The sequence below is a fragment of the Aotus nancymaae genome, unplaced genomic scaffold (assembly GCF_030222135.1).
Source record: "Aotus nancymaae isolate 86718 unplaced genomic scaffold, 86718_ANA_hifiasm-v0.15.2.pri h1tg000029l, whole genome shotgun sequence".
NCBI lineage: Eukaryota > Metazoa > Chordata > Mammalia > Primates > Aotidae > Aotus > Aotus nancymaae.
The window spans coordinates 14,652,481-14,676,649 of record NW_026988442.1 but is presented as its reverse complement, the minus strand read 5'-3'; the positions used below and the strand labels follow the sequence as shown (position 1 = coordinate 14,676,649).

At 46.4% G+C, this 24,169-nt stretch overlaps 2 protein-coding genes across 6 annotated transcripts in view; one reads left to right on the top strand and one right to left on the bottom strand.

The window, feature by feature from the left end:
- Window positions 1-11,303, bottom strand: part of ACSS2 (acyl-CoA synthetase short chain family member 2) — a 52,287-nt gene extending 40,984 nt beyond the window's left edge. For 2 of the 3 annotated variants that reach the window (XM_012455132.2, XM_012455133.2), the window contains exons 1-2: window positions 6,531-6,742; window positions 2,057-2,252 (exon numbers count right to left, since the gene is read on the bottom strand). In XM_012455132.2, the coding sequence (XP_012310555.2) occupies window positions 2,057-2,252; window positions 6,531-6,708 (374 nt within the window). In that variant the 5' untranslated portion in view covers window positions 6,709-6,742. Of the gene's footprint in view, window positions 1-2,056; window positions 2,253-6,530; window positions 6,743-11,285 lie in introns of those variants that run through there. The other variant, XM_012455134.3, reaches the window with a different exon arrangement.
- The window catches only part of GGT7 (gamma-glutamyltransferase 7), a 31,432-nt gene continuing 18,132 nt past the window's right edge, over window positions 10,870-24,169 (top strand). For all 3 annotated transcript variants that reach the window (XM_012455136.2, XM_021665727.2, XM_012455137.3), the window contains exons 1-3: window positions 10,870-11,038; window positions 22,829-23,064; window positions 23,398-23,549. In XM_012455136.2, the coding sequence (XP_012310559.1) occupies window positions 10,870-11,038; window positions 22,829-23,064; window positions 23,398-23,549 (557 nt within the window). The remainder of the gene's footprint in view (window positions 11,039-22,828; window positions 23,065-23,397; window positions 23,550-24,169) is intronic.

Genomic DNA, 24,169 nt, shown 5'->3' with positions numbered 1-24,169 from the left:
CCTTCTGAATAGCTAAGACTACAGCTGTGCACCACCATGCACAGCTAATTTTTGTCTTTTATGTAGAGACGGAGTTTCACCATATTGCCCAGGCTGGTCTCAAACTCCTGAGCTCAAGCAATCCACCTGCCTTGGCCTCCCAAAGTGCTGGGATTACAGGTGCGAGTCACCATGCCCAGTCTCTTTCTTTCTTTTTTGTAAAATAGAGATGAGGTCTCACTATGTTGCCCAGGCTGGTCTCAAACTCTTGAGCTCAAGCAATCCTCTTGCCTCAGCCTCCCAAAGTGCTGGGATTACAGGCATGAGCCACATGCCCAGTCTCCTTTGAAGATCTTTAAAGAGCCTAGGAAATGAGCCCAAGTGTTGGCTGGAGCCCAAGCATAAAGCTCTAGAACAAAAGCTAAAGAGAGTCTCAACAGACACAACAGACAATGAATTTCCATGGCAAAGTGGCCCCTAACTGAGCAATGGTAATATAATAATAGAGCACGCACACTTGTACAGTGTTTTCCAATAAATAAATAAGTGCTTTTACAACATCATCTTGTTTGATTCTTATAACAACCTAGTGAGAAAAACAAGGATAGAATTATTATCCCTATTTTATGGAAGTAGAAACTCTTAGTTAAATGCCTTTTCTGTGGTTATACAGCATGACAGAGCTGGAATGAGAACCTAAATTTTCCTGTCTCCTCAAGGCTCTTCTCAATATATCACACAAACTAGGCAAAGATATTGAGTGAGTTCCAATTTAACTCTCCCATGAAGCATCCAAGCTGCTCCTATTGGCTAGCTCAAAAATATCAGGCCAGACATAGTGGCTCATGCTAATTCCTTTACTTTGGGAGGCCAAAGCAGGTGCATCACTTGAGTTCAGAAGTTCAAGAACAGCATGGGCAACATGGCGAAACCCCATCATTACAAAAAATACCAAATACAAAATACAAAACAAATAATTAGCCAGACGTGGTGGTGCATGCCTATAGTCCCAGCTACTCAGGAGGCTGAGATAGGGGGATGGCTTCAGCAGGGGATGCAGAGGCAGAGGTTGCAGTGAGCCAGGATTGTGCCACTGCACGCCAGACTGGGTAACAGAGCAAGATCCTATCTAATAAACAAAACAAAACAAACCAAAAAGTAGATCAGTTCTGAGTGCTCATAGGCAGAACCAACACCCCAATTACTGCAACTCAAAGTCCTATTTGGGTTCAGTATAGTAGTATCTCCTAGACAGCTAACTTCCTGGGAGAAGCAGTCTTAAAAATTTCCTGCTGGGGAAGCTGCATGGTCTAGTAGTACAAGCAAGGAGTCAGACAGACTTGAGTTTGAATCCTGGCTCTTCCACTTATATGACCTTATTCACTATACAACCCTTCAATGCTTCATTTGTTCACCTGTAAAATGAAACTAAGAATTACTATTTTACAAAGCTGTTTAGAAGCCAAGATAAGAAATTAGAGGAATAATAGAGTGTCATGGTTGAGTGTAAGCTCTGTAATTATACTGCCTAGGTTTGAATCTCAGCCTTGCTTCTAGCTAGTTGTTTCATTTCAGATATGTCACTTGACTTCTCATAATTTCAGTTTTCACCTATGCAAAGTGAGGAAAACAAATAGTGTTTTCATAATTATTATAAGCATCAAAGGAGATAATATTTGTTAAGCACTTAAGCACAGTTTCTGGTACACAGCTCAGTAAAAGATAATGATAATGATAGTGGTAGTAGCAATGGTGAAAAACCCAATACTATTTGTCTTCCAAAGCAAGAATTAGGAAGAAAGCTACTCAGTCCTGTTCTCTTCCACTTGCCAATGCCCCTTCTCCCTCTTCAACTGCAAAGCCAAGAACACTAGACTAGAAGTCAGGACACTTGGCTTTGAATGTCAACTCTGTCACATACTAGTTACGTGATCTGAAGGAAGTCATGTAACTTCCTTGAGGTATTTTTCCTCACCTGAGACATCAAGTTGATGACACTATGCTTACTCTACTGAGTTGTTGTAAGTATCAAGTGAGTGTTTTTATCTGCTATCAAGTATATGATAGATATTTTTACCAGTAAAAAGCAACTTTATCTCCAAGCTTTTTCTCATGGACATTTCGATCCAGTACATTGTAGCAGATGTTGGTAATTGCTCCTTTCATCCACTCAATGAAGATTTTCCCTTTAGTCACATCAAAGTTGTACCGAAGGAATGGGCCAGGGCACGGAGTCTTCCAGTAAAATTCCTTGGCAATGTCTCCCCAGAATTCTGCAACAGAAAGGGAAGCCCAGATATCATTAATCTTCTCAGACATATTTAGCCTCAGAAGGCTTACCAGTTTATACCCAATTTAGAGTTTATACAATCTAGTTGGAGAGAGAAGATTAACACATGAAATATTTTAAAGTACAAGACAGAATATAATTGAAAGTTAAATCACATAGTGTACAACCTTGTGCTGTATTAAAGAAATCCAAATTAAATCAACCTCAAGATGCCATTCCATACCTGTAAAACTAGCAAAAATTTTAAAAAATTATTAAGCCCAACGTCTGGGTGGCCCTGGGAAAACAGACACTCTTACACAATAGTGGCATTGTAAGAATTGGCACAATCTTATTAGATAGCAAGGCAATGCATGATAAGAGCCATAAAACTTTTTTTTTAGTTTTGGAGTCTTACTCTGTCACCCAGGCTGGAGTGCAGTGGCACGATTTCAGCTCACTGCAATCTCCATCTCCCTGGCTCAAGTGATCCCCACACCACCCCTCAATAGCTGGAACTACAGGAGCACATTGTTTGTTTGTTTGTTTTTTATAGAAAACAGGTTTGGCCATGTTGCCCAGGCTGGCCTCAAACTCCTGAGCTCAAACAATCCACCAACCTTGGCCTCCCAAAGTGCTGGGATTACAAGTGTGGGCCACGACACCCAGCCATAAAACTTATACTCTTTTCTCTGCTATCTCAACTTTGAGGGATAGACTTAAAGAAAATAATCATAAAGAAAAAAAGTGATTACTAAAGAGGTATTTATAGCAACACTATAATAATGAAACTGGAAACAACCCAATAGCCCAACAAGAACAAACTGATGAAAACTAGTAATACAAGTAGTAATACAATAGAATAATAAATGACCATTAAAGAGAAAGCAAATGAGAGCTGGTATTTAGTAAATGCCATTCATGTATCAGGGACTGGACTAATCTCATTTAATGTTTAAGACATTATGGTCTTACAAAGTATACATTCATTATCCTAATTTTATAGATGAGAAAACTGAAGCTCAGAAAGCATAGTAAACTCTGCCAAGAACCATATAGCTAATAACCAGAATACAAACACTCAAAAATATATTTAAGTGATAATAGTAGGCACATAGTATATAAAACTATTTATAAACCACATTTATGTACATCAACAAGGAATGAAGAAAACTGAGGTGTTTTTATTTTTGTTTTCAGACAGGGTCTCACTCTGTCACCCAGGCTGGAGTGCAGTGGCTCAATCTCGGTTCACTGTAACCTCCTCCCCTCTGGGTTCAAGCAATTCTTGTGCCTTAGCCTCCTGAGTAGTGGGATTACAGATGTACATCAACATGCTTGACTACAAAACTAAGTTTTATGCAAGCTTAGTTTTTTGAGGTTTTTGGGGGTAAAGGTGTGTGTGTCAGAATCTGGGTGTTTCATTGGCATGCACTCTAAGTACTAAAGATACTCAGAAGAAGAAAAAGGTGAGCATGAATTGGGATGATCAGGTAATGCTCTATTGGAACTGGTGGAGTTTGACTAGGTAGAGAGAAACAGAAGGAAATGGACAAAGGCAAGAAGGTGGGAATAGGTGTGTATCCAGGATGTCAAGGAGAATGATCTATCTAGAATGAGGGGAGTGCTAGCAAGCAGTGGGAGATAAAGATAGAGAGGTGGGGTAAAGCTAGATTATCTAGAGGTCTTAAAACAAAAGCAGAATTTTAATTAGAAATTGCCAGAAACAGGGAACTATTGAAAGTGTTTGCAGTGACACATGAAAGCAGTATTTCCATAATTTCATTCTAATGGTATTTTGATAAATCTACTAGAAAGACTGAAGGTGGTGAAATTAGGCAAGAGAGAAAAATTAGGAAGCTGCTTCCCTGGTAGAAATTCTGTACTTGACAGAATTTGGTGAAATGCATTCTGTGGGGTCAGAGAAGAGGAATAGCATTGCTATTAGGATATTGATTCTGCAGTCAAACTGCCTTGGTTCAAATCCCAACTTCACCACTTTACACTTGATTGAACCTTGTCTTGCATTACTCAGTAATTGCTTTATATTGTATCAGACTAACTACTATTTATTAAATGTCTACTGTGCATCAGGCATGCTATAGTGCACACTTATTACACACTTTTGTCCTCATACAAACCTATTAGACAAATATTATTAGTCCTATCTTACAGATGGAAGAAAAGGAATCTCAGATAGGCTTAAAAATCTGCCTAAGGCTGGGCATGGTGGCTGACGCCTATAATCCTGGCACTTTGGGAAGCCAAGGCAGGTGGATCACCTGAGGTCAGGAGTTTGAGAACAGGCTGGCCAACATGGCAAAACCCTGTCTCTACTAAAAATACAAAAATTAGCCAGGCGTGGTGGTGCATGCCTGTAGTCCCAGCTACTCAGGAGGCTGAGGCAGGAGAATCACTTAAACCCAGGAGGTAGAGGTTGCAGGAAAAAAAAAAAAATCTGAGGAGTTAGGGAGAGATAGCATGGGGAGAAAAGCCAGATATAGGTGAAGGGGAGGAAGGCAGCAAATCACACTGCCACATATGCACCTATGCAACAATCTTGCATGTTCTTCACATGTATCCCAAAACCTAAAATGCAATTAAAAAAAAAAATATATATATATATATATATATATATAAAATAAAAAAATCTGCATAAGACCCCACAGTAAGTGAATAGCAGAGTCAGGGTGTAAATCTAGATTTTTCTGGATTTGATTCCTGGCCCATGCTTGTCCCACAACCAAACATCATGCTGCCTCTCAATGGGGGTGCAATTTAACTCCTTGGCCAGGCACAGTGGCTCATGTACATGTAATCCCAGCACTTTGGGAGGCTAAGGTGGGAGGAAGGCCTGAGGCCAGGAGTTTGAGACCAGCCTGGACAACATGGCAAAACCCCGTCTCTCCAAAAAATATAAAAAATTAGCTGGGCATCATGACGTGGGCCTGTAGTCCCAGCTACCCAGGAGGCTGAGGCAGGAAGATCACATGAGCCCAGAAGTTGGAGGCTATAGTAAGCCTAGATCAGCCAACTGCACTTCAGCCTGGGTGACACAGTGAGACCCTGTCTCCAAAATAAAAAAAATTATATATATATATATGAAACTCCTTTACCCAGACTGAGGATGACGGTAGGGGATTTTCCTCATACTTTTTTTTCTTTTTTTTTTGAGACGGAGTCTTGCTCTGTTACCCAGGCTGGAGTACAGTAATGCTATCTCAGCTCAATGCAACCTTCGCCTCCCGGGTTCAAGCAATTCTCCTGTCTCAGCCTCCTGAGTAGCTGGAATTACAGGCACGTGCCACCATGCCCAGATAATTTTTGTATTTTTAGTAGAGATGGGGTTTCACCATGTCGGCCAGGATGGTCTCAAATTCTTGACCTGAAGTGATCTGCCCACCTTGGCCTCCCAAAATGTTGGGATTACAGACATGAGCCACCACGTCTCTACTAAAAATACAAAATTAGCCTATTTTCATCATACGTTTTAACAGACATGGAACCATCTATCAGAACTTTTGAATTATTATTAATACAATCCCAGCCCAAGTTAAAAAAAAAAAAAAAACTTCATGTTGGTCAGGCTGGTCTCGAACTCCCAACCTCAAGTGATTCGCCCGCCTCGGCCTCCCAAAGTGCTGGGATTATAGGCGTGAGCCACCACGTCTCTACTGAAAATCCAGTCTTATACCGCGTAATTTCCATTGCGATGTCCGATATACTAAAAATAGCTCTGGGACCCCATTACTAATCTGAGGATCCCAAGATGGGAACCAGACCCGTTATTGCCCTCAACAGTTCACAGGTTTTAACCTGTAAAGGTCTCAGGAGGTAGTGGCTGAGCTGGTGTGAAAGGAAAGCAAAGAAAGTTCTACTCGTGGCCCTCCTCTCCTTAAGGCTCTTGTCGCCCCTTAGAGACCCTCTTTTCACCTGAGGAATTCCCTTCTCTTCCTATGAAACTTTTACTTTCCTGGCCGACCTCCCCGTCCCAACCTCAAGGAACCTGACTACTTCCCTCACGGAATCCCACGTCTCCTTGCAAAAACCCACATCTCCCCACCGACCCTCCGAGTCTCCAGGGAACTCCCCAGCTCCCAGGGAACCCTCATCTCCTCCCGGAATCCCTTTTCCATCTCCTCAAAGAACCGCAATTCTTCCCTCACAGAACCTCCATCTTCTCACGGACACCTCAGCTTCCCAGGAGAGCCTGCGACTCCCCCAGGGAGCCCCCACTCCTCTCCTCAGTGACACCCCCAGGCCCGCCCGGGCCGGGCCTCACCCCGCGGCTCCTCCACGGAGCGCCTGTGCAGCTCGCGGTAGCGCTGCAGAGAGGGGACGTGCGCGGAGCGGCTGACCTCGGGCGGCGGAGACCAGCTCCGCGCCCGACCGCCGGCTCCAGCTTCCTCCTGGCCCCGGCTCCCGCTGCCGCTCCGGCCCCGTTCCTCGGGAAGCCCCATCGCGTCAAGTTCCTAGAACCGTGGCCGCCTTTGCGGTCGCAGCGGGCGCCGGGACTAGGAAAACAGGCCGACCTAGAGGCGGGGCCTCCGGGGAGAGGAGGGGCCTGGTGAGTGAGGGCGTGGCTTAATCTGGCTTGTGGGCGTGGCCAGAGGGGTGGGGCCATCCCTGGTTGGGGCGGGATCGGGGTGAGCAAGGACAGAAATACTATGAGAAAAAGTCGAAGCATAGGGGCGGAGCTGACTTGCCCGAAGGAGAGACTCCCTCGAGTGAAAGCAGAAGGGGCGGGGCCTGGCGTGACAAGGGAGAGGGTGGGGCCGTGGAACGACAGAGAAGGGGCGGGGCCAGGCGTGACAGGAGAGGAGGTGGGCCCATGGAGTGATGGGGCGTAGCCTGGCTGGTTGTCACAGGAGAGGAGGCAGAGCCATGGAGTGACCAGAATGGGGTGGGGTCTTGGAGTGACAGTTTAGGGGTTGGGTTAGGGCGGGGCTTGAGCGGGAAGGGGCTGGACTAAGAAGAGGAGTTGAGTCAGGTCCATCGCGGAGCCGCCCCGTGATCTGATTGCACAGTCTTGACTGTCACCCCACTGAGTTGGAAAGCCAAGTGGGGTAGGGTCCCTTCCAGGTGACAGCCTTCCCTGCAGGTCCCCCCTCTCTGAGCCACACCCACATTCCGACCTCCGGAAAAACTTCTCCCACGACCTTGAGGGCATGTTCTGGCAACAGTACCCCTTCTCTGTTCACCCTGGAACCAGCTCAAATTTTCTCCCTCTTATGAGGACATGTCTTCAATCTCCTTGCCTTCACAAATCTCCATCCAGATCTAAAGTACAAGACTCAATAAGTGAAGACTAGGAGACACCTTCAGGTTTTTGATAACAAACCCACCTCCCAACTGCACAAATGGCAAACCCAGGAAAGGGAAGGAACTTGTACAAAGTCACAGAGCAAATAACGACCAAGTTAGGGCCTTGACTCCAGCTTTGGTTTTACTTCCTCATCAGGCTTGAAGCTAAGGCTTGTAAAATATCAAAGTCTGTGCAAGTACAAAAAATCATTCATATTCTCTTTCTTAGTTGTTGTTTTGTTTTGAGACAGAGTCTCTCGCTTTGTCTCCCAGGCTGGAATGCAGTGGCATGATCTCAGCTCACTGCAACCTCTGCCTCCGGGGTTCAAGCAATTTTCCTGCCTCAGCCTCCCAAGTAGCTGGGATTACAGGTGCGCACCACCACGCCCAGCTAATTTTTGTATTTTTAGAAGAGATGGAATTTCACTATGTTGTCCAGGCTGGTATTGAACACCTGACCTCAGATGATCTGCCCACCTCAGCATCCCAAAGTGCTAGGATTACACACTAGCCCACATTCTCTTATTTCCTTCACAATCTCTTTACTTCACAGAGGGAAACCCTCATCACTGTTACCACAACCTGGGCTTAATTACCTCTAGCTTTCCTCTAGCCCCTCCACCCCAGAAAAAAGTCAGGCAGGACCCTCCTCCATGTCTCACCTGCATCCACCACCAAGAAGGGCCCACCTCACCCATCAGTTCACAGACTGGCTGTCAAGACAGGAAGGATTCTTAAATATCTAACTCCAAGAGTGATTCTGAGGCCTGAAGCAGGCATCTCCCACCTCCTGAAGCCTACACAAGCCTTGTGACCCCATCTAGCCCAGCCTCCCTTCCTACCTACTTCCCTGCTCTTTGCCCAGCTGACTATAGACCTTGCACACCCTAAGCTTAAAAAAAAAAAATCTTGACCAGGTGCGGTGGCTCATGCCTGTAATCCCAGCACTTTGGGAGACTGAGGCAGGCGGATCACAAGGTCAGGAGTTCGAAACCAACCTGACAAACATGATGAACCCTCATCTCTACTAAAAATACAAAAATTAGCCGCGTGTGGTGGTACGTGCCTGTAATCCTAGCTACTCAGGAGGCTGAGACAGGAGAATTACTTGAACTCGGGAGGTGGAGGTTGCAGTAAGCCGAGATTGTGCCACTGCACTCCAGCCTGGGTGACAGAGCAAGACTTCGTCTCAGAAAAAAATAAAAAAATCTTCCCACGGGAGCCCAAGACTCTGCTAATCCTGAGAGGGGAGGGAAGGAGGGAATCTCGGGGCCCACTGACAGAGTACAGACCTCTCAGAGTGGACATGGACCCCACTGAGGGGACAGATAATTCATTGCGGAGACATCCACTGCACCGAAGGGGCACACACTTCTTGACAGTACATGGGCTCCACTAAGAGAGCCCAGATGTTGCTGGGGGTTCTCAGACCTGACTGAAGGGCCTTGGGCCCTGCTAATAGCATATGAATGGCATTAAAGGGCACTTACCCTAGTGAGGAGACATGGATTTCCCCTAAGAGATGCAGAGGATATAGACTTTACTAAGGAGACATGGACCCTACCAAAGGACTCAATCCCCACTGAAAAGCCACCAACTACATTGTGGGAGTGGACATCATAGACCTCCTTGAGTGGGGAAAGGTCCCACCGGAGGGATTAGACCTCGGGGTAGTGTAATAGACCCTATAGATGTCACTGAGGAGATAAGAACTCTCTGGGGTGGGGAGAGGCACACACAATGGGTGCACATTCACCGATAGACTGTTACCCTCTCTAGGCACTCCTACCACGCAGCTCTGAGCAGCCCTCTTCTTCCTATCCTCTTTCCCAAGTCCTACTCCCAAACCCGAGCTGTTCCCGACACACTGCTTCCCCCTCCTGTCTATAGTTGGTACTGCAGCTGTTGTGTCTATAGTAGATTTTTCAAGCACTTCAGGCCATCTCTGAGACTGAAGTCTGGGGTTGGGAAGAGAAAGGATGTGTGTATAGAGCCCCCTCTCTCTTCCTGTGGACTTCACAATGAAAATTTGGACCAGCGACCTCGTAAGAGAAGGAACCTCCCTCATCCTTGGATATGGAGAAGTAGTACAAGCTGTAATGTGGTTGAAATTTCTGAGTGGAGAGAGGATGGATGGGTTTGGAGGGAATTAATCTACCAGATTAAGGCAATGTTGATGACGATGATGATGGCATTTATTAAGTAGGTAAATACTCAATAAATGTATACCCAAGCCCTATACTAATCGTTTTTCTGTTACTTAATCCTCTAAAATGGGTACCATTATTCTTTCCATTTCACAGATGCAGAAACTGATAGGGAGATTAATTGTCTTGCCCAAGATTACAGTATTTTTAGTGGTAGCAGAATAGAACCTAGACATCCAGACTATAGAGACCTATTCCCACCTTGCCCTACTCCTGCCCTACCACGACTACCACCATTCCTTCTTTCTCAAAGTGCCCTTTCCAGAACCATATCAAAAACTCTTAAAATGATGGTAAATATTCACGTTCCAAGCACCTCATCCCAGCCTACCGAATCATGATCTCTGGACTGGAATCTGGGGATCTGCTTTCAAAGATCCTAACACACACTAAAGTTTGAAAATTACTCTCCTGTGCTAATAGGTCAGGGGTCCCAGAAGAGGTCGCGGTTGAAAGAGGAGTCAGAAGTGTCAGGGTGCAGAAAGGGATCTGAGGTCAAAGAAGCTCATCTGTTGTCCAAGGAGGAGTCTGCAGTCAAAGAGGCCTGGGGATGAACCACGGGCTGGGGTTTTCAAAGGAGTCTGGGGTGAAGACAGAGTCTGAAGTCCAAAGAGAGGTCCAAGGTAGGAGAAAGAGTCTAAGATAGGAGGAGGAGGATCTCGGAGTTCAAGGAGGAGTCTGGGGTTTGAGGAAATTGGGGTCAGAGACAGGCTCTGGGGTCGAGAGGGATTTGCGGTCAATGAAAGGATCCGCAGCCCAAAAAGGAAGCCTGGGGTTTGAGGAGGATACTAGCTGGATTCCGACTGGAAGGAGGAAGGGTTTTGGTCCCTGGGCTGCGTAAAGTGCAGAGCCACTGAAGTCTCGCTTGCCGCGCGCTCTCCCCTCGACCCTGTGCTGTCTTCCCGGCTCTCCATCCACGCGCACCTGCGTGCCAGCTGCGGGCTGACAGCGCTGAGCAGGCGTGGGAGAGTCAGACCGGGACATGGCCGAGGGCGGGGAGAGGCGCCCCCTCCCGGCTGTCCCGGAGCTCAGGCCCCGCCCTCCGCCCTCCCACTCCCCCGCCGCAGCCACTTCCGGCAGGCGCTGCGCTGCTGGGGGGCGCGGGCGAGGATGGCGGCGGAGAACGAGGCCAGCCAGGAGAGCGCCCTGGGCGCCTACTCGCCAGTGGACTACATGAGCATCACCAGCTTCCCGCGGCTGCCCGAGGACGAGCCAGCGCCCGCGGCCCCGCTGAGGGGCCGCAAAGACGAGGACGCCTTTCTGGGAGACCCCGACACCGGTGAGGCCCGCTGACCCCGTCCCTGCCCTGCCTTGGGAAGTCCCCGGTCTTCCTTCTTCTGTGTCGAGCATCCACCTCCAGCTCCATCTCCTTAATTCATCTGCATCTTCTTGGACCTCTCCCTTCTTCTCCCTTGTCTCTGTTAATTAATTATCTGATGGGGAAGCGGGTGCCTTTCTGCCTTGGAGGCGTAGGATGCGACAACGGAGAGGATGCTAGGGACTGCAGTAGAAGGGATTGGGCTTACCTCCTGGGAAGAACCAACTAACGATGAAGAAATGTTGGAGGGGAGATCCTAAGGAATCGCTGTGATCACCCAGAAGAGGATTTTCTCTAGGCACAAAGGACAGGATAGGAGAAACCGACTCAGAGACTGCAGCAAGAGGGATCCAATCTGTGCCTTAAGAGAACTTCCCCACAGCCGGGGATTATGGGTAGCAGAGGGTCTGGGAAAAGCGGAGAATCTCTTCATGTCTAGGGAGAGGTAAAGAGAGTATGATTCCCTTCTGCTAGCTTTGGGAGATAAAGGCATGGACCCATGACCTCTCAAAGTCCTTGGGGACTAGAGCGCCTTCACTGTCCTGTGGATTACCCTACCCCTCCCCGATCCGTGGATCTGGCTGGGATATTAGTAAGATACTCTGCTCCCTAGGAAGCAGTCTCCAGGATTTTACTGTGTTCCCTTCAACCCTCTGCTGGAATTGTGAGAGGTGGGGCTAGAGAGGGAGGAGACAGGGACTGGAAGAGACCTGGGGGCAAAGAGCTCTCTGTGCATTCCTTGCCCGCTGCTCTTCCTCCTAGCCATGTGGCCCAGCTCCATCCTCCCCTCCATTCTTCATCCTTCATCCCCCATCCCTCTGTCCCTACACGTCACTTCCGGGCATTAGAGCATCCTTCTACCTCACTCTCACTTCCTCGCAGTGCCTGCACTTGAGCCTTGTCTCTTACCAGCCTGGCAGATGCTGCTTTTCCAGCCTGGCCCTTCTCTAGCTGCTCCTAATTTGAGAGGTCCAAATTCTCTCCCCCTCTACACTTCCTGATCATCTGGCCCTGACCAGCAGCCCTTGCCAACCTGACTGGACTGTACTCTATATAGGGTGGGGGTGAAGAAGTAATGAGGATGGGGTTTAGAGGTTTATGGGCATCAAATGTCAGGGCTGCAGATCAAAACTTCTTTTCCAAAGGGAGTGGAATCAGGAGGTAGCAGGGAGAGGAGAGGGAAGACGTGTCTTGATGGATATTAGCCTGAAGCTAGGCCTTTTATTCAGTAGTCAGGAGTGAGTCTTCTGGTCCTAATATAGCCCTGACTCATGGAGTGACAATGGGTATACCTACCCTGTCCTGGGCCGTAGTTTCCTCTTCCAGCTCAACAGAGAACGCCTGTCTCTCCTGATCTAGAAATTTGAACTGCCTGACACGTTTTTTTCTGGCCCTCTCTAAATGTCTTAGCATTTACCCAAATCTGTGATTATTTATTTGTACAATTATCTGATTACTCCCTGTCTGTAAGCCCCATAAGGGCAGGGATTATGACTATTTTGTTCACTCTCCTTTCTCCAGCATCAAGACCTCATCTCTAGGCCAGGCGCAGTGTCTCATGCCTGTAATCACAGCACTTTGGGAGGCTGAGGCAGGTGGACCACTTGAGGTCAGGAGTTCAAGACTATCCTGGCCAACATGGTGAAACCCCATCTCTACTAAAAATACAAAAGTTAGCCTGGCATAATGGTGGGTCCCTGTAATCCCAGCTGCTCGGGAGGCTGAGGCAGGAGAATTGCTCGAACCCAAGAGGCAGAGGTTACAGTGAGCTGAGATGGTGCCACTGCATTCCAGCCTAGGCAACAGAGTGAGACTCAGCCTCAAAACAAAAACAAAAAACCTTATATCTATTTGTTTGTTGTGCACTCAATAAATATTGAATGAATAAATGCATGAGAGAGAAGATCTCAGGATGAAAGAATGGTAGGAGAGAGCAAGTTCCAAAACCTCAGGGAGTATTTTGGGAAATTCAGTACAGGCTCTACCATCACCTGTATGGAAATCCAGCAGAGACCCTAGTCATCTGAGCTTCTGGGAGCTTATACCTTATGTCAGGTTTATGCACCAAGTTTGTATGTTGCCATCATATCAGTGTAATCATTTGAATGCCATGTATCTCAATCCTACTTCTAAGCCCCAAGGCTCCCTTGGTTCACCTGGACCAGACTGCAGGCTGACATAACCTCCTATGTTCTCAACCTGTTGGTGCCACCTAGTGGCACAGCGCCATCCTCTTAGCCAGGACCTTGGTTGTGCCTAGCTAGCCTCTAGCCTGCCTTTCCCTAAACCCAAGTGCCAGGTACCACACATCAGGCTCTGTGGGAAACAGAGCTAGACAGTGATCATTCCAAGGTTGGGAAATAATTTCTTTCTTCTCTTCTGAGCTCCAAGCCCATGTGTTCCTTTCTCTCCCAGGCCTCTGCCTCCAGATGTCCTGCAAGTGCCTCATCTCTACCATGTTCTATGCTGAACTCATCATATCCCTTCCCCATGCACCTGCTCTTCCTCCATTGCCATTCTCCATTAGTGACACTGCCATTCACCCAATCTCCCAAGAATGAATGGCATGCTGGACTCCCTCTTTTCCTCTCACTTCCAAATGGTGATCAGGTGCTCTCTGCTTCCCTCCTAAGTATCTTCCAAATTCCTACTCATCATCCCTGTCACCACTACTGTAGACTAAGCCACCAACCTCTCTTACCAATATTACTCACAGTCTCCTCTTGCCTCCTACCTCTTGCCCCAGTCCCCACCCCAATCCATCTATCCCGCACTTCTGGTCATGTCACTCCCTGTTTCAAACATCTTTAGTGATTCTGCCACGCAGTGGCACACACCTGTAATCCCAGCATTTTGGGAGGCCAAGGTGAGCAGATTGCTTGAGCTCAGGAATTCAAAACCAGCCTGGGCAACATGGCGAAACCCTGTCTCTACAAAAAATACAGAAATTAGCCAGGCGTGGTGGTGTATGCCTGTAGTTTCAGCTACTTGGGAGGCTGAAGTGAGCAGAAGGCTTGAACCCTGAAGGTGGAGGCTGCAGTGAGCTGAGATCACACCACTGCACTCCAGCCTGAGCAACAAAGTGAGACCCTGTCTCAAAATTATTTTATATATATATATATATATATGTGTGTGTGTGTATATATGTGTGTATATATATATATGTATGTATGTATGTATGTATGTGTATATATATATATATATATATATATATATATATATATATATAATTCTTCTCTTAAGGGACTGAACAAGAAGCCAGGGATGACTTTAGCCTCCAGCCAAGATCACTCCCCTAAACTCTGGACTTGTATAATCAATTCTGTTCAGGATTATTTTGTCATAAGCCCAGCTTAACTGAGCTACATCCAAAAAGAAAATCTACCATGAAGCATGAATGAAAAGTCCAGGGATATGGGGTTTCAGGCATAGCTGGATTAAGGTACCTAAAAAGGAATGGACTTTTCTCTATCTTTTGCTCTGCCTTCTTTCGGTGGGCTTTATTGTCAGAAGACCTCCCATCTTACTGGGGGCAAGATGCCCCCAGCAGCTATGGGCTTACATCCTACCAACTTAGCAACATAAGTTTAATGGAAAGAGAGCCTTTCTCTTTCCCAATAGTTCCAGCAAAATAACAAAGTTTGGGTCTTATTGGCCTGGTTTTGTTCACTTGCCTGTTACTGCACAGAGGTGGCTGTTCTGATTGGCCAAGTCTGAGTTACATACTTTGGTCAGGGATGAGGGAGTTGGCTGAGAGAGGAGAGAGAATGTTCCTTAAAAGAAAATTGGTTGAGAAGTGGTATCCAAGCAGATAAAAATTAGATATCTACTAGGCCAACTACCTCCAGACAGCTTCTTCTGGTGTCCCATGAATTTATAATAACCAAAATTATACTTGTCATCTTTCTCCCAAAAGACTTATTTCTTCTGGTTGCAAATTAATATTTTCCAGTATCCTGCTGTTGCTCTTCTTTGTCAGTAAAATCAACACTATTATTGCCCTAGCACTTCCACAGTGCACATAGTAGGTACTCAGTAAATATATATATATATTTTTTAGAGACAGGGTTTCACCATGTTGATCAGGCTGTTCTCAAACTCCTGACCTTGTGATCCACCCGCCTCGGCCTCCCAAAGTGCTGGATTACAGGCATAAGCCACCGTGCCTGGCCACTCAGTAAATATTTTTATTGTATAAATGAATAACTTTATGACGGACCAGCAAAGTAGAGAGTCTTGAATAGCTATGATAGGGGCATGTCACCTTTACCTCCTGGATCCTTATATCTGACTGGAGGAAACAAATTAAACTGTACACAGGGCCAGGCACAGTGGCTTATGCCTATAATCCCAAGACTTTGGGAAGCCAAGGTGGATGGATTGTTTGACACCAGGAGTTCGAGATCAGCCTGGCCAACATGGTGAAACCTTGTCTCTACTAAAAATACAAAAATTAGCTGGGCATGGTGCTGCATGCCTGTAATTCCAGCTTCCTGGGAAGCTGAGGCATGAGAATTGCTTGAACCCAGAGATGGGAGTTGCAGTGAGCCGAGATCATGCCACTGCATTCCAGCCTAGGCAGGAAGACTATGTCTCAAAAACGAAAACAATAAATACCAAGAAATAGCAATAAAAATTGCTTGTAAGGTTGGTTTCTGAGTCTGGCAATGGCTCTTAATGCCATGTGGAGCAATGGAAAGTAGGCTTTCTAGTTACACAGACTCTCAGTTCTGCCACTTACTCATTTTATTTTATTTTATATTTTACTTTAATTTTTTTGAGACAGGGTCTTACCCTGTTGCCCAGGCTGGAGTGCAGTGTGTGATCGTGGCTCACTGCAGCCTCAAACTCCCAGGCTCAAGTGATGCTCCTACTTCAGCCTTCCAAGTAGCTGGGACAACAGGTGCATACCTCCATGTCTGGCTAATTAAAAAAATTTTTTTTGTAGAGATGAGAGTCTCTCTGTATTGTCCAGGCTGGTCTTGAACACCTGGGCTCAATCCTCCTACCTCAGCCTCCCAAAGCACTGGGATTACAGACATGAGCCACCAAACCTGGCTCACTTACTCATTTTATGACCTAAGATGGGCAATATCACCTTTCTCGGTCTTAGTTTTCTCATCTGTAAAGTGGGGACAGTGGGACTTATTTCATAAAGTCTTGGGAACACTTCAATGAGGGAATATATGTAAAATGCTTAATATATAATCAGCATCAGTAAATAGAAATTCAAAACCCTTTCCCACACTTCTTTTGAAACTTCTAGTGCCAGGTGTGTTAGCTCATGCATGTAATACCAACACTTTGGGAGGTTGAGGTGGGAGGCTCATTTGAGCCCAGGAGTTTGAGAACAGCCTGGGAAACCTTGTCTCAATTAAAAAAAGAAAAAAAAAGAAACTCCTAGGGGCCAAGGAGAGTTCTGTGCCCACAGTGAGGGTTTAACATCTGTCTGTTGGATGAATTCCAGTTTTATTTACAGACTTTGTGGTGTTGAGGGTTAGAGGCAAGCATGAGCAAGGGAGACTCTCAGAAGATAACCTTTTTTTGAAAATGTAGTTTAAAACATCAAGGTGCAATGGCTCACGCCTATAATCCCCACACTTTGGGAGGCTGAGACAGGTGGATCACCTGAGGTCAGGAGATCAAGACCAGACTGACCAACATGGTAAGACCCCACCTCTACTAAAAATACAAAAAAATTAGCCGGGTGTGGTGGTGTGCACCTGTAATCCCAGCTACTCGGGAGACTAAGGCAGGAGAATCACTTGAACCTGGGAGGTGGAGGTTGCAGTGAGCCAAGATTGTGCCACTGCACTCTAGCCTTGGTGACAGAGTGAGATTCTGCCTCAAAAACAAAAACAAAGATGGATGCGATGGCTCACACCTGTAATCTTAGCACTTTAGGAGGCCAAGGTAGGCGGATCACCTGAGGTCAGGAGTTTGAGACCAGCCTGGCCACGTGGCGAAACCCTGTCTCTACTAAAAATATAAAAATTAGCCAGGCAAGGTGACGGGTGCCTGTAATCCCAGCTACTTGGGAGGCTGAGGCAGGAGAATGGCTTGAACCCAGGAGGCGGAGGTTGCAGTGAGCTGAAATTGTGCCATTGCACTTTAGCCTGGGCTACAGAGCGAGACTCTGTCTCAAAAAAAAAAAAAAAAAAATTTACATTTTCATGGTTAAGAAAAAAAAAAGGAATAAGGAAAAATTAAAAAGTCCCCTTCTCCATTTCTTTCAGTGATTTTTTTCTTTTCATTTCAAAATATATGTATTAATTTTATTTTAGAGACACAGTCTTGCTATGTTGCCCAGCCCGGAGTGCAGTGGTTATTCATATTGCATACTGCAGCTTTGAACTCCTGGACTTAAGTGATCCTCCTACCTCAGTCTTCTGAATAGCTGGGCTTACAGGCATGCACCAGCACACCTGGTTTATGTATTGATTTCTAAAAAAGAAATATATACAAGTGGTAAAAATTTCAAACCAAAAAAACTCCCATCCCATCTCATTCCCATCTTCAGTATCTTTTCCCAAGAGTAACTTCTGTAACAATTTATAAACATTTTTTGCATATATCATCATTTTATCTATATATTTGGTTTCTTATTTATACAAAAGATGGGATTGTGGATCATGTAGGCCTTTAAACACCACAAGGAGCTTGGATATTTATCATGTTGGCATCAGTGAACCATATATTTTAAACATAACAATAAAATGGTCAGTTTTTAATATTATCACACAGACTTTTAAAGGGGTTATACTTCTAGTGCATAGTGGCAGGTACTAAAAAAGTATTGAATGAATAAACTTTAAAAAACATATTGTGAGTACAGCATAAGATCAAGGTATCAGCCTATTTCTTTACTGTTCACAAACACTTGGACCTTTAGGCCATTTAGGGATCTGGGTTCACAGCTAATAGCACTCAGAGGAGGGAGCTATGGGATGGAAGAGGGTCTCAGCCTTGGCCAAGGTCGAAAAGGAACAGAAATAACTTGGAGTGGGCTGGGTGTGGTGGCTCACGCCTGTAATCCCAGCAATTTGGGAGCCCAAGGTGGGTGGGTCACCTTAGGTCAGGAGTTCAAGACCAGACTGACCAACATGGTGAAACCCTGTCTCTACTAAAAATACAAAAAAATTAGCCAGGCATGGTGGCAGGCACCTGTAATCCCACCTACTTGGGAGACTGAGGCAGAAGAATCTCTTGAACCTAGGAGGCGGAGGTTGCAGTGAGCCGAGATTGTGCCATTGCACTCCAGCCTGGGCAACAAAGTGAGACTCCTTCTGGGGGAAAAAAAAAAAAAAGAAAACTTGGAGTGAGTACCTGCAGTGTACTGGGTACATACCACCTCATGGAATCCTTGTAACCCTATCCCACCAGTTAGGGATTAGCTCCATCATTAGAATGAGAAAGGTAAGGCTCATGACTTGAGTGACTTGTTCATAGCCACCCAGCAAGTAGTGGGCTTTCAGTTCTCTCCTGCCTTCACTCTTATTGTCCTTCAGTCTGTCTCCAGATAGTAGCCAGAGGGATCTTTTTAAAACACAAAACAGACCTGACATGGTGTCTCACACCTGTAATCCCAGCTCTTTGGGAGGCCAAGGTGGGCGGATCACTTGAGGCCAGGAGTTTGAGACCAGCTTGGGCAACATGGCAAAACCCCATCTCTACAAAAGATACAAAAATTAGCCGGGTATGGTGGTGCACACCTGTAGTCCCAGCTACTCGGGAGGTGGGAGGATGATTTGAGCTTGGGAGGCAGAGGTTGCAGGGAGGTGGAGGTTGCAGTGGGCTGAGATGTTGCCACTGCACTCCAACTGGGGTGACAGAGCCAGACCCTGTCTCAAACAACAACAAAACACAGAACAGATGGTTTCACATTGTTGCGTAAAACTCTCTAGTAGTGACTTCCCATAATCCTTATAGTAAAACCCAAGCTTCTCACCAGGCTGATAGAGCCCTTCGTATCTTTTTTTTATTCTTTTGAGACAGAGTCTCACTCTGTCACCCAGGCTGGAGTGTAGTGGTGCAATCTCTGCTGACTGCAACCTCCACCTTGTGGGTTCAAGTGACTGTTGTGCCTCAGACTCCCAAGTTGCTGGAATTACAGGCACACGTCACCATGCGCAGCTAATTTTTGTATTTTTTTTATTACACTTTAAGTTCTGGGGTACATGTGCAGATCTTGCAGGATTGTCGCATAGGTATAAACATGCCATGGTGGTTTGCTGCCTCCATCCCCCCGTCACCCACTTTAGGTATTTCTCCTAATGTTATCCCTCCCCAACCTCCCCACCCCCTACTATCACTCCCCTAGCCCCTCACCCCCCAACAGACCCCAGTGTGTGATGTTCCCCTCCCTGTGTCCATGTGTTCTCATTGTTCAACATCCACTTATGAGTGAGAACATGCAGTGTTTGGTTTTCTGTTCTTCTGTCAGTTTGCTGAGAATGATGGTTTCCAGATTCATCCGTGTCCCTGCAAATGTATCAGCATAAGATCAAGGTATCAGCCTTGATTCTCATACCTTTTTATGGCTGCATAGTATTCTATCATGTATATGTGCCGCATTTTCTTTTTCCAGTCTATCCTTGATGGGCATTTGGGTTGATGGGCATTGGGCATCATTCTGATCCCTTTTTATGGCTGCATACTATTCTATGGTGTATATGTGCCACATTTTCTTTTTCCAGTCTATCCTTGATGGGCATTTGGGTTGGTTCCAAGTCTTTGCTGTTGTAAACAGTGCCACAATGAACATACATATGCATGTGTCTTTATAATAGAATGATTTATAATCTTTTGAGTATATACCCGGTAATGGGATTGCTGGGTCAAATGGTATTTCTATTTCTAGATCCTTGAGGAATTGCCACACTGTCTTCCACAATGGTTGCACTAATTTACACTCCCACCAACAGTGTAAAAGTTTTCCTATTTCTCCATATCCTCTCCAGCATCTGTTGTCTCCAGATTTTTTAATGATCACCATTCTAACTAGTGTGAGATAGCATCTCAATGTGGGTTTTTTGTTGTTGTTGTTTTTTGTTTTTTGTTTTTGAGACAGTGTTTCACTCTTGTTGCCCAGGCTGAAGTGCAATGGAACGATCTTGGCTCACCACAACCTCCGCCTCCTGGGTTCAAGCCATTCTCCTGCCTCAGGTTCCTGAGTAGCTGGGATTATAGGCACGTGTCACCATGCCCAACTAATTTTGTATTTTTAGTAGAGACAGGGTTTCTCCATGTTGGTCAGGCTGGTCTCAAACTCCTGACCTCAGGTGATCCGCCCATCTCAGCCTCCCAAAGTGCTGGGATTACAGGTGTGAGCCACCACGCCCGGCACCTCAATGTGGTTTTGATTTGCATTTCTCTAATGACCAGTGATGATGAGCATTTTTTCATATGTTTGTTGGCCGCATAAATGTGTTCTTTTGAAAAGTGCCTGTCCATATCCTTCACCCACTTTTTGATGGGGTTGTTTGTTTTTTTCTTGTAAATTTGTTTTACTTCTTTGTAGATTCTGGATATTAGCCCTTTGTCAGATGGGTAGCTTGCAAAAATTTTTTCCCATTCTGTTGATTGCCACTTCACTCTGATGATGATTTCTTTTGCTGTGCAGAAGCTCTTAAGTTTAATTGATCCCATTTGTCTATTTTGGCTTTTGCTGCCATTGCTTTTGGTGTTTTAGTCATGAAGTCCTTGCCTATGCCTACGTCCTGAATGGTATTGCCTATGTTTTCTTCTAGGGTTTTTATGGTGTTGGATCTTATATTTAAATTTTTAATCCATCTGGAGTTAATTTTTGTATAAGGTGTAAGGAATGGGTCCAGTTTCAGCTTTCTGCACATGGTTAGCCGGTTTTCCCAACACCATTTATTAAACAGAGAATCCTTTCCCTATTGCTTGTTTTTGTCAGGTTTGTCAAAGATCGGATGGTTGTAGGTGTGTGGCATTATTTCCAAGGCCTCTGTTCTGTTCCATTGGTCTATATCTCTGTTTTGGTACCAGTACCATTCCTTTTGAAAACAGGCACTAGACAAGGGTGCCCTCTCTCACCATTCCTATTCAATGTAGTATTGGAAGTTCTAGCCAGAGCAATCAGGCAAGAAAAAAAAATAAAAGGTATTCAATTAGGAAAAGAGTAAGTCAAATTGTCTCTGTTTGCAGATGACATGATTTTATATTTAGAAGACCCCATTGTCTCAGCCCAAAATCTCTTTAAGATGATAAGCAACTTCAGCAAAGTCTCAGGATACAAAATCAATGTGCAAAAATCACAAACATTCCTATACACCAATAACAGACAAACAGAGAGTCAAATCATGAGCAAACTCCCATTTACAATTGCTACAAAGAGAATAAAATACCTAGGAATACAACTAACAAAGGATGTAAAGGACCTCTTCAAGGAGAACTACAAACCACTGCTCAAGGAAATAAGGGAGGACACAAACAGATGGAAAAACATTCCATGCTCATGGTTAGAAAGACTCAATATCGGGAAAAAGGCCATACTGTCCAAAGTAATTTATAGATTCAACGCTATCCCCATCAAGCTACCATTGACCTTCTTCACAGAACTGGAAAAAACCACCTTAAACTTCGTATGGAGCCAAAAGAGAGCACGCATAGCCAAGACATTCCTAAGCAAAAAGAACAAAGCTGGAGGCATCACACTACCTGACTTCAAACTATACTATAAGGCTACAGTAATTTTTGTATTTTTTAGTAGAGCCAGGGTTTCACCATGTTGGCCAGGCTGGTCTCAAACTCCTGACCTCAAGTGATACGCCTCACCTTGGCCTCCCAACGTGCTGGGATTACTGGTGTGAGCCACGACATGCTGCATGTATCTGGCCTAGCTTCCACCCTTACTACTCTTTCCCCATGCCTGCTACACCAGAGCTGCCCAGACCTTAATTATTTTTTTTCTAATGTACCAAGCTCATTCCCACCTTAGGGCCTTTGCATCTGCTGTTTCCTCTTTCCAGAACACTCCACACACATACTCCTTGCTCTACATTATAGCTAGCTCCATCTTCTCCCTCAGTTTTCAGCTTAAAAGTCACTTCCTGAGAGGCCTTCCCTGATGTCTGCAGCTAAGGAATCCTGCCTCCCTTACCACCATTATTCTCTGTCATTTCGTCTTTCTTTTTCTTTACAGCACCTGCTCCAACTTGTAATTATAGACTCCTTTGTTTACTTGCTTATTGGCTTTTTCTTCCAGGGCTCTATGAACCCCATGAGGGCAGGAACTATCTGTTTCTTTCCTCTGGCACCTAGCATAGGGCTCTCCGTATTTAAGGAATGAGTGAACAGATAACTGAAGTCAGGTTGGAAGCCAGGGTCCCTCCACTCTATTTATGTAGCTGCCTCCTTGCACAGAAGGCTGGACCCCAACTGGGACAGGATCTGATTTCCAGGGAGGGCTGGAACCACCCCCCAACCCCTTCCCCCCGCCCCCCGCAAGTGTTCCCAGCCCTGGGCCCTGGGTGCCAGGAAGTTTGGCCTAGGTATCAGGGAGGGGCAAGAATCCAGCCTCCCTGCTGCCCAGCTTGGGGGATCCCTGCCTCTTCCCAGTTGGGCACCACTGCTTCCACCTGCCCTGGGGTACATGGGAAAATGGGGGAACCGTGAGTAGTGCTGGCCAGTCAGGGCGGAGCAAGGGAAGCGCTGCATAGTCCCTCCTGGAGAGTGGGCAGGGCCAGGTGGGAGGCGCCCAGACCGACCCCGGGTGCCTTTCTGCAGACCCAGACTCCTTCCTGAAGTCGGCACGGCTGCAGCGGCTGCCCTCGTCGTCTTCGGAGATGGGCAGCCAAGACGGGTCACCGCTACGCGAGACGCGCAAAGACCCATTCTCCGCGGCAGCGGCGGAGTGCTCCTGCCGCCAGGACGGGCTCACGGTCATCGTCACAGCCTGTCTCACCTTCGCCACCGGTGTCACCGTGGCGCTGGTCATGCAGATCTACTTCGGGGACCCCCAGGTGAGGGGGACAAATGAGGAGGGGGAGGGAACTGGCGAGGAGGGAGTGGGGTAATGTTTGAGGGGCCGTGGAAACTGGGGAATGACTGAGAGGTGGAAGGGGAGAGGGTGGTGAGAGGAAGGTCCCAAAGGGAGGAGCTCCAGCGCATGAGGGGGACCGAACATGGAAGGGACTCGATCCATTAGAAGGCACTTGGGGTAATGAGGGGAGAGTCAAGGGGACAAGAAGGCAGGGCTTCGACCCTACCCCCTGTACAGTTCTAGGGCTAGTGGAGGTGCCCTAGGGAGGTGGACAGCTCCTCTTGCTCCCCACCAAGTCCTCTCTCCCTCCCAGATCTTCCAGCAGGGTGCTGTGGTGACGGATGCTGCTCGCTGCACTTCACTGGGCATCGAGGTGCTCAATAAACAGGGATCTTCTGTGGACGCAGCTGTGGCAGCAGCCTTGTGTTTGGGGATCGTGGCTCCTCACAGTTCTGGCCTGGGCGGGTAAGGAGCAGTGGAGGTCGGGGGGTCCCCCAGGCCTACTTCTTGCCTCCTGGTCTGTAGGCCTGTGAAGCACTCCTAACTTAGGGAGGCCTCATGTGGAGCACTCCTAACTTAGGGAGGCCTCATGTGGAGCACTCCTAACTTAGGGAGGCCTCATGTGGAGCACTCCTAACTTAGGGAGGCCTCATGTGGAGCACTCCTAACTTAGGGAGGCCTCATGTGGAGCACTCCTAACTTAGGGAGGCCTCATGTGGAGCACTCCTAACTTAGGGAGGCCTCATGTGGAGCACTTATAACTTAGGGAAGCCTCATGTGGAGCACTCCTAACTTAGGAAGAAGGGCAGTTGGGCCCCAACTCCTTGCATTTTCTCTTTCTACACCAAATTTCACCCCCTCCTCCCTGGATGGAGTCAGAAGAGCAAAGCTACCTTATGGAAAACCTGAAAGTGTTTTCAGAAGCTTTAAAAAAAAAACTGGAAAGAAATTTGTAAACCATAAATTGAGGTGTGCAGGTGGAGGTATACTGTCATCAATTAAGGCAATGATACTTAAACTTTTAGGATAACAAATCCCTGTGGGTCTGATGAAAAGCCGTGGACCATCTATCCTCCAAAAATAAG